At 31.9% G+C, this 17047-nt stretch overlaps 1 protein-coding gene across 5 annotated transcripts in view; it reads left to right on the top strand.

Moving 5' to 3' along the window:
- Positions 1-17047, top strand: part of LOC118187586 (CUGBP Elav-like family member 4) — a 927242-nt gene that overhangs the window by 589623 nt on the left and 320572 nt on the right. For all 5 annotated transcript variants that reach the window (XM_085827228.1, XM_085827240.1, XM_085827235.1 and 2 more), the window contains one exon: positions 7320-7399. In XM_085827228.1, coding sequence (XP_085683354.1) covers positions 7320-7399 — 80 coding nt within the window. The remainder of the gene's footprint in view (positions 1-7319; positions 7400-17047) is intronic.

The following is a 17047-nucleotide window of genomic DNA, read 5'->3' as shown; positions in this document are numbered from 1 at the left end:
AAAAGAGAATGCATTTGAATCCGTTCAAATACAACTCCCACTCCATGCTCAACTTGGATCTTTTCTGCTTATTCAACATCGTATATATTCCTGTCTTTATATATATATATATATATTCCTCATTTCCACTAGAAGCGTGTTTGTTACCAAAGTTGTTTACTTTCTTCTACGAAAGAGAGAGTTTGAAACGTTTTTTTACGTATTTTTTTTCATTGCGATCCGCGTAAAGAACACCTCAAAGCGTTGGAGTTGTGGGAGGTCTGTCACGCTTTTCTACAGTTGAAGGAAGGTTGTTGCATGTGCTGGAAGGTTTACCCCTGGGATTCTTCAATGGTGTAGGGACTGACATGTCAAGTTTGAAATGAGGGAGAACTTTTCCGAGGTCTTTATGCTTTTTCTTTTCCTGTTTCGTTTATTTTTCTCAAAGCCATCCGCAAGGCAACGGTTTCTCTCATTTTCACTGCCGTAATAAAAGTTTGTGTTTGTGTGAGGAAAGAAAGAAAAGAAGTTGAGATGTCGTCTCGATACCGAACGGTTGAAATTTAAGCAACTTTTTTTTTTCTCTTTGTTTCTGTTTCTTCGCTTTCTTCGGTGAATAGTTTTGCAAAAGGAAGTTCTTGTTATATTCCTTTGTGTTTCTATTTTTTAGTCCTTCATGTTTGTTTGTTTTCTTCTGCTTCTCGTTAGTCATAAGATTTTACTTCTTTAAATTCCCAGCAAAAATTTCGATAAATGTTTGTATGGAGTCAGAACAACTTTTTATGAAATGAAAAGGATTTTAGTGCTGATTCTGAAAGTGGGAACACCTTCAATGAGTTTCAACAATGTAGTAATTGCTTTTAATTGAGCCATAAAAATAATCCAAGGTGCCTATCATAAGATGAAATATGTGAAATTTAAAAAAGGTATGAACGTAAATTGCATTAAAGTTATCACTTATTAATACATACAAAATAAAAATGTGTATGTATACAATGTGCATTCTTATTTTTGGCATGTGTAAAATGTACTAACAATGTTTAATAATTTGCTAACTCATATAACCATATATAAATAACCATTTATACAATATTCTGTACATACTTGTTAAAAGGATATCATATGTAAAGAGAGATAAAGAAAAATAAACGCTATTATGGTTTCCATTCTCAGAGTAAAAGTAATTATAAATAAAGGCACTTAAATCTTATATGGATCTTGCTGATATCGCTTAATCCTAGACTTTTTTTACTAATAATCTAATGAAAGGGAAATCCATGAAATAATTTTCAGCTTGTACGGAACTTCTGTGTAACGATTTTATAAATACGCTTCTTAATAATTCAAAATAATAATTCAATAATTCACAAAAATCGGACTTTTCCTGAAATGATATAATGATTTTTTTTTCCTTATTTCGATTCTACGACTAAAATTACGCCTAAATATTAAATTTCGTAATGTTTGATGATAAACTTAACGAAAATTTTTTAAAATGTTTCTTTCCGGTTTATTTATTTATTTATTTATTTATTTATTTTAAAGTTTGCGTCACTTGGCGAAATTGTTAATTTATGGTAACCAATTTTCCTTTCCGTTTCCCTGTGCACGAGTGGAATAAAAGGTGCACCGTTCATTCTTTCAAACAATTTTAACAAAGTGCGTATACCATATTCAGCATTATTATTCTTTACAATAAATATTCCAAATCTAAAACAGCACCAATATATAAACTCGCGTATATCTTTGATAATTTTGAATAAAAAACTCTAACCTTTTTGCATGTATGCCTAGAAATGCATCTGCTTGAAGGCGATGATAAAAATATTATAGGTTACAATTGAAATGTTTTTCAAAAAAATATAAAAATACTAAAAATACAAGTTTTAGAAATTAATCAGAAAATATCCGCTAATTTTGTTGGATTTATCATAAATATTCAAAATTCAATTAATGCTGAGGTGCTGAAATTTTGAGAGCTAATTTTTTAAAACAGCTCATGCGATTTTTACAAAACATTGCGCTTTGCCGTAATTTGAGTCTTAGAATCAAAATATGGAAAAGTATAGATATATCGTTTCAGACAAAGCTCGATTTTGTGTAAATATATGTATGTTAGAAAAATGCTGTATATAAATTTATAGTCACGCTTTTAAGCCATGAAAAAAATTTTAACTTTCGTTAATCGGCTCAGCAGAGCAGGAAATATAGAAATGTCCCATTTTTAGCCCAAAGGGCCAAATTGACCAGAAGGGCTATTGTTTTAGCAATTTGCACGTTCACCATAAAGCGGCGTTTTGCTTTTCGAATTGTTCGCAACAAATATTATAGTCATGCATTATGTTTAAAGGAATTAAATAATGCAGAATTTGCATGAATGCATGTATATTTTTTCTCGCATTGTGCAAAAATAACGGTACCTAGAGACATCAAATTTTGAATAACATAGCCCTCCACTAGAATATGGACATCTAGAAGCCCAAATGGGGAATTTGGAATTTATTTCATTATCTACTTCGTATTTTGTAAAACTTTAACATATTTTTTGTTAACAGACTCAACGATTTTAAAGCGAGCAATAGCAACTCTGTACAGGAAAAGAAATACATCTCCTACGCGCGAGAATGTGTATAAGAAATTCTAAAGATATGCTCTTTTTAAATATTTTGTAATATTGCTGTTGAATTGAATTTTTTCTTTTTGTGCAAGGTGTACAGTGAGTGGTATGGGTATAGGAAAACGTTAACTAATAAATATTAAACTGATAAAAAAAATTTTATTTTATATATACAGACCTAAAAGTCTTAGCATTCAGTACCTGCTATTCTCAGTCTTAATGAAATGTGTTACGAAGAAAGATAGATTAATGCTATTTTATGCTATCCTTATTCTTTTGTAGCCAAAAATACTCTTCAAATAAACCTTAGTTTACAAAAAAAGGGTAGTTGGACATAATTTACTGTTTCTGATGTCTAAATTTATTATGCTGCAAGATTTCTTCTTTTGTGACGTCATTGACTTATTGTTAGCTCAAAAAACAATTATTCCCTACCCAGTTTAGGTGTTAGTTTCTTCCATTTATGTTAGTAACGTCACTGAACGTGTTCGAAAAAAAATAATCTTGTTTCTCAACTGGCCGTGTTGAAATCTATCTCTTTTGTTATTTTTCGTAAGCTTTAAAATCTCAAAAGGGATATATAGTAAGTTTTGGTTAATTAGTTAAAAATCTGAATGAAATTATCATTTTTCTAAAATAGGTTAATAGAATTAGCTCTTGATATATAATCCCTGTTATTTGACGGCGGCTGAAAAGTCAAAAACGTACATGAAATCTTTAGAGCTGAAGAAACTGAGCTGTAGAGTAATATTTCACTTCTCAAAAGGGATTAAAATAATAGCTCAGTTCCTTTAGGCGCTGATCTTTCGTCCCTTTCTTGCATTCATCTAATTTCAAGATATAGATTATGGGAAAGAAAGGAAATTAAATAAGTATCACAAAACTGTTATGCAGAGACAGAAATGTCATCTACAGATCATGATAATCTGGCTGAAAATAAAATGCATCATTACCATAATTTGATAATCCCTATTTAAGAATACTTGATACCAAACTATATTCATTTTAAAGAGCAATCCAAAATACGAGTACTAATAAGTATTGAATTATGGACGTATGCTTTAGGGCTAGGGAAAAGCAAATTTAAGATCCTAAAGTTTTACAAAAGTCTTCATTTTCGTTCGAAATGTGTTAAATATTTAGCGTTTTCAATTTTAATCGTTATATGTAATCGTTTTCAATCATCTTAATTCGAAAAGAGTTACGCTGCCATTAACAGACACTTGCATTTGATTTTTCACTTCCAGAATTAAGTTTGGATTATCACCTCAGCGCAAGCTCATTTTTTGCAGATGAAAAGGATTATGACTTAATATGCGCAAAATATTATTTTTTACATGCGTATATGTTTTACGTTTTAGTTGTGTATTTACACCGAAAAATCAATAAAAACGTTTTTGTTTTTTCTGCTCTGGAAGAAATTTCGTGAAAGCAGTTATTCCTTTTATTAATTTGTAAGAAAATACTGTATTATTTCAGAAAATTTATTGCCATTTCTTCTTTTGGAATAAGTCTCAAAATGAATATTTTTAAATTAACATTAAACCCAAAAATATCATTATTTGTGTATAAAAACCGCGGAACATCGAACGCAGCAAAAATTTTTGCACACGAGAAGTGGTGACGTCGCATATTAAAACTCAAGTATTAACATTTGTGCTTGCCAGATTTTTGGCGCATTCTCAAAATCTAGCGACTTTTACAGGTGTGTTTGCGCTAATGCGTAAATATCTATATTTTTTATATACCTCATTGTCAGTGCTAAATAATTTGCTAACGGAAAAATACAAGTTTTCAAAAAATAAATTTTACATTTATTAAGAATAGACAAGATTTGATGAAATGATTTAAGTGCTCTTTACATAAAGCTTGATAAAGATAGATCAGTCATCAAAGCCGGTTAATTTTTTTTTTATTCTTGATATATCCAGCCGCACATAACCGCAGAAAGAGCGCATATTCTTGAAGAAAATTTTACATTTTTGAAGCAAAAAAAAAAAAAAAAAAAAAAAGCAGACAGTGGCATCAATCTAAATAACAAGAGAATATGGCATGTTCAGGATGAAATCTTGGCTAGTAGTTAAGCTTTTATTTTGATTGGCTAGTATTTTAACTTTTAAAATTATTATTGGCTGAAGCTTTATTTATGATTCCTTGTCATCAGCATTAAGAATCATATGCTAGCGTTTAATTTTGAAACGACTGAAAAGAGGGGTTTACTTTTAGGACAGAAAAGATAAATAATCAAATTAAAAAAAAGAATTAAGGTATTATTGCAAATTAAAGTTAATTTCAAATATATATTTTTTATCTCACATGTATACATAGAACGCCTGTATAACTGAAGTTCTATTTAAAACTAAAAATTTTACTGTTCCTTATATTTTGAATGTTTATAAGAATATTCAAAATGTGAAGAACAGTGGAATTGTTCTTATGAAACCATTAAATTGGTAAATAGTTATTGTTGCTAATTTTGACATTTCATCAGTTCAATAAAACTATGTATCTGGATAATATTTCGGGAACATGTTTTTTTGTGTATAAATTAAGTTAAGAATTTAAGGCAGATCTAATTGCATTACTATAATGGGTTAGAATAGTATTTCCTGCCGAAAATAAGAAACCTTAATTTTAATACAGAAACATCCAACAAAACATAAGCCAGATATTAGTTCTGATATATTGAGCTCTTGAAGTTTATTTCTACAGATATTTAATCTTAAAACGTCATCATTTTAGTGACTATTAAACACTTATTAAAACTTTACAAATGACAGAAAAGTAACACTTAATTTACGATATAATAAATAATAAATTTCATTTTATATCAAAATAATTTTTGAGGAGCTAAAATTTATCACAAATTTAGTACTTCATGCAATATATCATACCATTTTCCAAAATTTCAGCTAACTATTACATAGTAATATTCTCAAATGAAAACCTTCATGTGTAAAAGTAAAAGAATGTTAAAAATATTTTGCCGCATACAGTATAAATTATAAATATGGCATTATTGTATTGCAGTGGCCCATTTTTGTAGTAATGGAAGCTCTCGAAAATGTTCATTTTTAGTATTAAACAATTGTTTCATACTTCTATTTTCCAAAAACTTGCAAAATTACCGGACTTTTCTCATCTATAACGATTTTATCGGGAAAGAATTATTTCGAAATTTGTAGTTTCACCACGATTTAATATGATAAACCGCAATTCCACACAAACTACGAATTTGGCTCAGGTAATAATTTTTCCCTTTGAAATATAAGAATCTCAGCTGCCTGTAGAGAACTCGGTATCACAAGGAATCAATATTTAGAAGTCTGTAAACTAAGACGGAAATTTTGAAATATAAATTCTTGAAAATTTCTTTAACTACTTTTAGTTTAAATGTTTTGGTCCAAAGCGGCGTCAGCTCAGAAGGGCTATTGGTCTCTAAATGGCATTTTGGTTAATGACTAAAAGCGTTGAATCACTTTTCAAATTGTTGCCACCAAATATTATTCCCATGTGTTATAAAGAAATTAAATAATGAAGAATTTGCATGAATGTATGTATGTTTCTCTCATTATGAAAAAACAACGGTACCTAGAAGATCCAACAAATTTTGAACAACGTAGTCCTCCACCCGAGCATGGGCACCTCGAAGCACGAATTTTGAATTTTTAGTATGTATTTCATATTTTGTAAAACTTTAAGGAATTTTTGATTAACAAACTCAACGATTTCAAAGCAAGCAGTGGCAACAGTGTAAGGAATAAACCATTTTTATCTGCATCGCGCGAGTCTATCTGAAATTCTGAAAGCATACTGTTTTTAAATAGTTTTTGACCAAATGCTCTCGAAACCTGTATGTTTGTGTAAATGGGAAAAAAAAAAAAAAAAAAAAAAAAAAACCGCCCCTTTGGGCGTAATATAAAATCTGAAAGCTTTCGTGTTTTTTTTTTTTTTTTTTATTGCATTTCATTAACATTTTAAAGTAATTTCACTTTACATATGGAAAATTCTGTTGCGGTGATTACCACAGCATACGTTATTAAATTTATCTGTAGGACGCTTTCCCGCATTACATTATTAAATTCCAATTGGGCCTTCGTCTTTATGTAAATTACATCTGCTAACATTCGACAGATGGCGCCACAACTTTTACCAATAAGCAATCTAACAGTAAAGTTGGTATCAGACGTGAAAATATTTATAAAGAACAACTCTTTTGAGCAAATTTTACGCTTTATCACATGTTAAAAAATCTGATGTGTGCACCACATGATTTCCTTGCACAGAACATTAAATTATACTTATTTTTATCATACATATATTTATCATATTAACATTTATCATTCATGATATGAATGATAAATGTTAATGAAACTCATGTATGTATGCTTAACAATAAATCCAGACTTATCAGTCTTTGCGTGCTAAACAAATTGCTGGAATACACCTCAGTTCACTTATGACTTTCCTATTTTCATGTGAATATTTGTATTATTTTTAACGTAATTTCTTGCTCAAAAAGCATATTTTAAGCATTCTTTCAGCAAATAGTTTGTATAATATTGTTTATTTAGTGCGTAAGTTTCTTTTGAAAAAATGCGAGTACTTTTCCAATCTTTAATAACTATGTAAACATGAAATTTTTCTGTTACGAAATGCATGCTTGAAATAATAAGGTTGTCATTTCATGATTCCTAATGGAATTCCTTTTTGTCTTCCACAGGTTGTGCGTTCGTAAAATTCGGAACTCACTCAGAGGCACAAGCTGCAATCGGAGCATTACACGGAAGCCAAACAATGCCCGTAAGTAAAATAAATCCCTTTGATGTTTACACTCACTACCGACACACGCAAATGAATACTTGTAACGAAATATTTTATTCGGTTTTACTTTGTTGTTGCTTTTATTTGCAAAGAACATTACTTTGGATGGATAATTCAGTTTCAGGAAGGGAATAGCTGTAAAAGATTGAGGACGTATATTAAAACTGGCATTTTTGTTCTTTGCTTCTGCATCATTCGTAAAACGCTTTATTGTACCATTTTGCTAGAGAAGTTAATAAACGAAAATAGCTCTTGTGATGTCTTGTTTAAATTAGAATATACATATAATGTTTCATTTCCTTAATTTTTTAATTCTTCTCTACATTTTTAGGTTATTTAAATATTTTTCGAAATGATATATTATTAAATGTTTACCGGTATAGAACTCGATGCTAAATTTAATCACTTATTAGACAGTGAATGTGCAAGGACTGAATTTTTTTTTTATTTAAGCAAAAGAAATGAAAGATGTCTGGCTAAATTATAGCCTATTTTTACTGAAAGACCTCAGGGAAAATAGAGTAAGGGTGCTGTATTCCTGTTTCCCTATCGTCAGTCAAGAGCACTTCTGGGTCAACAGTCATCAGGAATCAACCCTGACAATTTATTTAATATTTAATATTAGAAACTCATAATTTAGAATAGTAATTTCAGGGATATTTTTTCGCTTGGCTTGCTTCGTAACCATGGTAATGAGGGCTACAGCAGATAGTTCAATCCTCTAATCGTTTATTTCACTTCATTTCCTTTCGCTTCGTGAAACGCGCAAGAATGAATGCTGACTTGAACTGGAGTCTCATGTCAGGTGGAAAAAAATAAGTGCTGGGCGGTAATGACGACGTGTGTTATATTCGTAAATGGGAAAAGGTTAGAAAGGTTTTCGTTTAATGAGAACTCACACATATTTAAAATTTTATTTCTAATAGAATATTCAAATTTTTATAAGAACAAATTCTAAAATTCAAACTGTGCTATACTCAACATCGCCTTTCACTAAAATTCTTCAGACTTCCCTCCTGAAATCAAAATCAAATGGGATCAGCTTTCGTACTAAGGGCAAAATTCGTATCATGTGTCACGTATCATATTTTTAGAAACACATCGCATTGATTTTTGTTTATCGTTTTACCGCAATTGTCATATGATTGTGACTGCATGTAGAATACAAAGTGTATTTTGCTTCCACTTCTGATTAGTCTTTTAAATTGCTGTCAGACTGTACGACAAATTCTATCAATGCTTCGTGAATATAAAGATTTACAGAAATTTTTCTGACGCACTTTTGTTACGTTAATAAGTATCTCGATGAAATCCATTATCGGTCGCATTGACAGAAGACGATTCTATGTCATTGTCTACATTGCTTATGATTTACTACGTCACCAGCAACAAACATTTTGTTCTGTCTTGGACTAAAACTGTGTAAATTAAACTGGTTTTGAGAAAGGGGAATTTTCGGAAATGTTGCACATTGCTCACTTTCTGCAGCCTGATGGCACCTCAAACTGGTTATACTCTGCTTATATTCAAAGTGATGGAAGAACATCTGGCGTAAGTTGCTTTTCGCTCCAGTGATTGATGCAGACAGGTGACATAGGACAAGGGCAGGTAAGCAGATGCACTTACCAGAGATAAGCAGGTGTAAGCCACCTACCAGAGATAAGATAATCAGAGATAAGCAGGTGTACGCACCTACCAGAGATAAGATAACCAGAGATAAGCAGGTGTACGCCACTTGTCCTCCACTATCCAGCGTTTATTAAAGAATTTAGTTAAGATGCAAGGTTATACAAGGACTGGATGGCTCTATAATGGCTGCATGTTTGAGACAGAAAAATACAAGAAACATATTGCAATTCCAGAATATAAGAATAGAGCATGAATTATAAAAGCAGTACAATAAATAAATTAGTATAAAATTACATAAGTAGTAAATATGTAGCATAATAAATAAGTAGTACAATATAAAGTACGTAAGAAAACTATGTGGTAAAATAAATAAGTAGTAAATATAAAAAGCACATTTAGTAGACAGGTGACAGATGACGAAGGGCAGGGACTTCTAAGCGAGGTAAGCAGGTACACATCCCACGTCCTGCTTTGATCAGAAGCAACAACTCCCTGGAGCTCCATAGGAGTACCCTCCGGGAGTTAAGGCGAATACAAATGCAATGAGTTTGCTGAAGTTCGCTATTCATTGTAATTCGCATGAGCACACTATATTCAGCTAGGCTTCCAGATTGCGCACGGAATGCGCTGAAGCTTTGCACTGCAGAGTATACACTATTTTGTTGACTAAAGTAGGAGTAACTCAGTATGAGACAATCTTGTATGACCTGGCAGATGTCCTGTCCCAGGGCTGCAACCGTGATAATAGTCTGACAGATCGTACCCACAGTCACAAGATTTTGCATAATAAAGCGTCTGTTAATGTCCACATTACTGAAGCACTGACGTAAATGAGTGGCACTGATATTAAGATACTGAGATACTAAGTTGAAATATACTGGGTTTTCTACTGCATCGGGGCAGTGCATCCCAGTAACAGGAGAGACTTCCCGAAGGACCTGGCTTTGTGGAGAACTCAGGTGGATCCTGTGGCAGGAGGTCGTCAGGAGGAAGCTAGATGAGAAAAGAGAAAAATGCTGAACTGGTCGCCCTCTGATGGAGGTGGAAGTGAAGAAAAGCTTCTTGAAAGTGCATGTAGAAACTGTAGCAGTTTGTTTGGCGCCATCTCTTGTCAGCCGAGGAAAGTGAGCCCAAAGTTGGGGGTTGAAAGTGGTGTCATCTGCTGCTGGTTTCTGGAACTGATCTTGAAATTGAGATTTAGGGTTAATTGTGGGTTTAGCCTGTCGCCATCTGGTGCGGGTTCCTGGAAATGAATTATTTTGCTTCTGTAAAGCTTATTATCATCATGGCTGCCTGAAATCCAAGTTTTAACTTGTCAGCTGGGGTTTTTGCTGCTTGTATCTTTTCGATAATGGAGATAGTAGTTTTTAAAAACTTCGCGATGTCGCCATCTTGAAGCGAAGTGGTACTGATGAGTGAGCATTGGCATATATAGTAGTATGTGGAGTCTTTCGGATCCGCAGACGCATGTTACGATTTCCGAAATGCCAAAGAAATAAACAGAAAACGGTCTGTGGGCAGTAACAAAGTTGGTGATTTGTGGGACGGACACGGGTCTTTGACGATACAGATAGTGTTCAACAACTATCTGTAAAATAACAACTTTCATTCTTATGTGGAAATTCGAAATATTAGGCAGAGAAACCCAATAGTGGCGGAGTGAATAAGACCATTGAACACTGGCAATTTGACCTGGGCTTAAATATCTGCAAATGTGCTAACTTCTTGTTTTTTTTCCGTGGTTTCTCTCTGTGTAACGTTGATACGAGCCAGTTTGTTTCCGTTGGAATTTTTTCCACTAAGATATTCATTTCCTTTCGTAGGTACCTAGTTTGCTTCTCAATACAATGTAACAATACTTAAGTGAATAAAAACAATAAGGGGCACTAACATCGTCTTGCAATCTAAGCTTTACTGTCAATAATATCGCTCAAATTCTACAGTGGGATGCTGGATAAATCAGCCTTTAAGTATAGAATTATTTATCAAAAGCGTATTATTGAAAATTTGCCTACAAGTGCCCTAAAGTAAAAAAAATACTTTTTTATCTAAAGTTTGGGTAAGATAATGTGTGTATGGAATATAACTTAATGCAGCGTAAACGTTAGATTTGTAATTGTGCATTCCTATAAATACTCTAAACCAGTGTTTCCCAACCTTTTTTGTGCTATGCCCCACCTAATCCTCTCCAAAATTTTTAAGCTCTCCCTAGCATATACATAATTTTTAATATTTAAAAATTTAAATGTTCACGAAAGAAACTTGAATGATAGCTTTTAGGAAGAAATGACTACGAAATTTTGTGAGCAAACACAGTAAGTGAACTTTAAAAACATGGAGAACTGAAATTCAAAAAAAAACTCATTTTAGTGAAAGTTTTTCATTTTAAGTATTAGTAATTTTTATTATTTAAATTTAGCGAGTTCCTTTCGCTTGATACTTGCTGAAAAGAAATTTTATGTCAGGTTCCAATTTAGATAACTTGATTCTCAGGTTTCCCGGTTTCATTATATCAAACCGATTTCTTTTCTTTCCTTTTTTTTTTAAGCAACAAATTATTTATGGCACTAAATCCGCATTCGGCAAAATATGAAGATGGAAACGGTAACAATAGTTCTCTTACAAATTTTGTTGCATTTGGATATCTGATTCTGGTTTCCTCACAAAGCTATGTCATCGCTCCTTTTATATTAAATAAAGTTTTAATTGACTCATCATTTTGCATTTCTGCTAGTTCTTTTTACTGCATATTTGAAATATCAGCCAAATCCACTAGCACTGGCTGCATCATCCAAGTTGGGAAATCAATTTGTTTTAAGTTACAAAATCTTTTAAATCAGCCGAAAAAATTTTCAGATGATCGACAATAACAAGTATAGCGGTAGTCACGTCACATTTTTGGAGCCAATGAGACTTTTCAAAATTTTTGTTGTAAATAGTATATGCGCGACATAATTCAACAAAGATAATGAAACCAAATATCTTCCTTTTGCATCGGCATAAGTTTTATTTGCTCCTTGAAGTTGTTTATTTAATATATTTAATTTTTCAAAGATATCGGCTAAATAATCCACAATTGCCTTGTTATCATCCGTTAACGGATTTTTCATTTCAGGTTTGTCGCTTATAAAATAACTAAGAGTATCTAATAGTTCTATAAATCTTTCCAAGCTGTTCCCTTTCAACAGACTTCTTACTTCAGTGTGAAGTACAAGTCTCATATAGTCTTCATTTTGCTCTTCATAAAATAACTTGAAAAGACGTTCACGTTTGGCCCTAGCTTTAGTACTTCATTTAGAACAGGCGAATTGTTTTTAGCTAGCAGGTTTTCTCTATGAATAACACAATGCACAAGAAGCATTTCTGGATTCTCATCTTTTATCAATTTTAAGCAAACCTTTTTCTTATTCCGTGCTTTATTTTATTTTTCAACCATCATATTAGGAGCACCATCTGCAGTACAAGATGTATTATATTTTTATATCTAAGTAAGTTTTTAGCTTACTATAAATATTTGTGGAGGTAGTGGTGCTTTCTAATGATTTACAGAAGAACATTTCTTCGGCAAAATCCCCTTTATGAATATATCTTACATAAGTTACAAGTACGGCTTCACTGTCTCTCAAAGTTAGTTCATCCATTCGCACCGAAAATGTTCTTTTTTTCAGCTTTTCAACAAGTTGTATTTCAATGTCCTCATTTAATCTTTCTTCTGCAAACAATATTGCTATTTAGTGGCATAGCTTTAACGTCTTTGTCATATTTTTCTAGAACAGTTTTAAATGCTGATATTGATGGTTTGATTCAATTCTCCCCTATAGTACAGCTTTTCCCAGATTAAGTGATGAGTAATGAAATTTGATAGTCTCAAGAGCACGATTAACAGTTGCATTATGAGCAGTAAATAGAGACTTTAATATTACTCTTTTTTTCAAAAATGTTCCTTAAAGTGTAAAAATAATTCAAATCTGAATTAATATCAGCATTATGTTTCGCCTTCAAATGTGCCTCAAGATGATCTAGTTTCATTGATTCGTTGGTCAGGCATTATTGGCATAAAAGACAAAAGTTGATCGTTTATGGACCGGGTATGAAACCAAATTTTAAATATGCCTCCGAATACCGACGAACGTTTTTTTCTTGCTTGCACCCCTCATTTCACTAAGGGCTGAAAGAAATAAATATAAGATTAATATAAACAAAGCTTCCATTTAAGGAAAGACTAATATACCGGTTGCCATTCCTACAGTAAAAAATAAAATAAATTCGTTGGCTGAAATGTGCGAGAAACGTCTGGAAAGCATAATGTGTCAGTTATTTAAATGCCATTAAAATCATTTAAATGTCCATGTCTACAGCGAGAATTCTTTATAAAATATTTAAAATGAAACGTAATTTAAAAACGTTTTTACATATACATCACTTACATTTTTCTTTATTTTGGGAAATAAAAAATTTAATTTCGAACAATTTTGACTTTATGAAACATATTTAGAACGTCCTTTGTCCCCTTAAACTCTGGACGAGACCATTTTCGAATTGCCCCCCTTAACAGTCACATTGCCCCCTTGTGGGGCGTGGGAAACGTTGGAAACGCGTTGGGAAACACGGCTCTAAACAAAAGCGTATGATTATAATAGAATATTTTTGTCTATTCTTCAATTAAATGGTTAATGAACCCTGTGAGAGTATTTATCTAATGCTACAAGAATCACTGGAGATAAATATTTCAAACCCATCCTTCTTTAAAATGTTCAAACAAAATTCCGATAACTAAGGAAAGAAATTAATGTAAATAAAAAGCATTCTAAATGTGGTTATTATTTTTTCCGCTTGATGGTACTCATCTGATCGAGTTTTTGTTGCTGATGTTCTTGTTTATTCCATCCATTCTTTCATTTCCTTTTCTTGCTGATTTTCTTAAAAATTAGCATAGCAAATTTAAACAATTTCAGATACCAAAAGTATAGTCTTTGTTTAATTAGGAACACAAAAAAATAATCTAGAATAAATCCGATTTTAAAAAGTAATAAAAGACATACAGAGAAAAAAAAGGAAAATTTCTCCCTTCCCCAGCGAGTTAAAATAACAAAAATCTTTAAAAAAAATTTCTCCAACGCAGCAGCGAAGAAAAAGTACGAAAGGCGGAAATTTAATACCGGAACTTTTGTAAGCAATGAGATCAAAGTCTTATTTTTCGCTGACGTTTAGTTTATATAAATATATATATATCGATAAAAAAAGGGCTGTGGGAACGGTGGAATTAAAAAAAAACTTTGAAACAGGAGAGAAGAAGAGAGGGGAAATTTCGGAACAAAAAAGCGCGTTTACGCGAACGAACGTTTTTGTAAAAATGTGACGCAATCGTTCTTATATAGGTTTCGGGGCTTCGGCTACGATCTTGCATTCCTCTCCCCTCCATTCAGTTAAAAGTTTTACAGTGGAAGGGAAAAGCACCTTCATGCTGACTCATGCTTAAGCTTAAAATGTTAAAAAAAGTTACTGCTGCTGTTGAATTTCGTGCTTTCATGGCGAAATAATTCAAATAAAGGAAGGAACAGGGATTATTTCATCTCTGCATAACTTTCTGAAACAAAGCTAATTTATTTATATTCCTTATGGTATCCGTTATATTATTTATATATATCTATTATGTTATTTATCATTTATGCTATATATTTATTATATATACATATCTATTACACCATTTATCTATTATATATACATATCTATTATACTATCTATTTTATACATATATTATAGACTTATGCCTTTTACACATCTATATACACACATATATTGTTGCATGCGTAAAGGTTTGTAATAAATTGAATGCACTCAGAACCAATGATAGCTTGATAAAATTTATTTTATCAATAGGAAAATTTACACCTCTGGAACTTTTCACAAAAATACTCGTACGGCTCTTCTCAGTATCAAAGTACAATGTAGTGTCACTTAAAACTACTAAGATCGTTAAACACAAAGCAGTGCAAGGCGCATCTAACAGCGAATTCCACACGGAGATATCCCGATACTTCTATAGTCGACTCTGAACTGAGAAATTCAATAGATTCTCTCTCCGGTCTTAGGTTTTACGGTGTCCGAGTAAAAACGTCTAGTTCTGCCGAGAAATCTCTAGTACCCTCCACTTCTGGAAATTACTGGAAGACGTATACGGTTAAAGTTTAATTTTAGGGCGAGATACGGTTACACAGTTATAGGGATCAGTTACAGTTATTCAGTTACAGTGGCAATTACAGTTACGCAGGAAATAGACCAAAATATCGCCATATAGTATGGTCGTGAAATTTAGCGACTTTTGGTTATTTCTCTCTAAAATGGGCGACAAAAGGTAATCGCGAAAACCAGCTTGGCGTTATCTCACCAGCTTAGCGTTCTCTCACCAACTTAGCGAGACCTCAATGTTAAATTGACTTGTCGCTGTAATCTTACTTTTCGTCGTCTCTTTCAAGCATTTCATGTTGTATTATACAAAAAATATTACAATTTCACGTATAATTTCATTACAATTATTTACATATATACAAAATTCGAAAAATATGGTATCAATTTTTGTAATGATCTATCTAAGTTATTTTATAATTTATGATCTTGAGGAATTGTAATACATGAGTAATTTTGCGTCAAAATAAAATGAATTAAATTTTAATTTAATCAAGCAAAAAAGTAAAAGTCTAGATATCTAAAAAAGGTAAAAAAGCAATTTAAAAGTTGCTTGAATGCTGCTAAGCCTAAAGAAGTCGCTATTTGTTTACATTTAAAACGCTTTGGTAAACGTCAGTTTCTGCTTCTTCAGTGTCTTTTTGAAAGTGGGACCAAAAGTAAACTTTCAGTTTAGTGCACTGAAAAGTCTGTCTTCATGCCCGCTGGCCGAATTGCTTGTTTTTGCTTAAAAACTCTAATTCTAATCGTAAGAATGTTTTTTATAGTTGTTTTATGTTTTTCTATATTTTTCAATTTTTAATGAAGTATTTTGAGATTTTATGTATTTTTGACTTGCCGCAAAGGGAGAACTGAACTAATTAAATAAGAATTATATCTCTAATGAAATTCGAGGAAATAAGTTTAAATGACATGCAGTAAAAAACGCATATTAATAGGCCGTACGAGGAAGTTATGTGGTGTCCGCATCAGATTTCTTAATTTTAAATTAAAATGCCTATTTTAAACTCAAAGGATCAGAATTATATTTTCTACATTTATACCCTGAATAATTGTACCCTAGACAGCTATTTATTATTCAGTTTGTTTTACTAAAATTATGCCATAACAAGCAGAAATTTAAACTGCTTATTAATATCAGCCGAATAATGTAATTTTCCATGCATCTCTTGGATCTCTGAGAAATGCATGATAAATTCTGTGCTATTTAACATTTTAAATAATAAAATAGATTTCTGTATTCTGTTAACATTTCATCCTAAAGAACAAAGTTTACACATGAATTTTGAAGCTTTGGAACGCGCTCTATGAGTAATGTCGTGAGTCTTGCCTGTATAGCCTATCATTTTATTCACATTTAATCGCATTCTATATACTAGACAACATATACAATCATATAAAAATATATAAAATGTGGTTTACATATATCTAAAGCATATGCACATACATTATTCTAAATACTAATATTTAAATTAAGAATAGTTGTCATCAGATAATACTTAATTAATCTCAGACACTTTACCTAAATTTTAAAACATTTTTCGCAAGCATAAATTTGAATGATTCTTGCATATATCATATTCATATTTAAACTTGTGAAGTTTTGCCCTTAGTTTGACGACAACTTGCATGCAGTCTTCCTACACATGTTTTGCCATTTATGGACTTTTATACTGAGGAAAATTGTTTTCCTTGAAGCTTCCTGAACAATCTTAGCATGAGATGTTTGCATTTGAGTGTTTACAAGCGATTCTTTTTTCTTTCCGCCATCGACAGAACAGCTGGTCTACTTGGCTAGGTGCTAATCAGTCT

Source organism: Stegodyphus dumicola, chromosome 1 (genome assembly GCF_044657685.1).
Source record: "Stegodyphus dumicola isolate Sdum_Otavi_A_Nest chromosome 1, ASM4465768v1".
Lineage (NCBI taxonomy): Eukaryota > Metazoa > Arthropoda > Arachnida > Araneae > Eresidae > Stegodyphus > Stegodyphus dumicola.
This window is presented reverse-complemented; position numbering and strand designations above follow the sequence as displayed.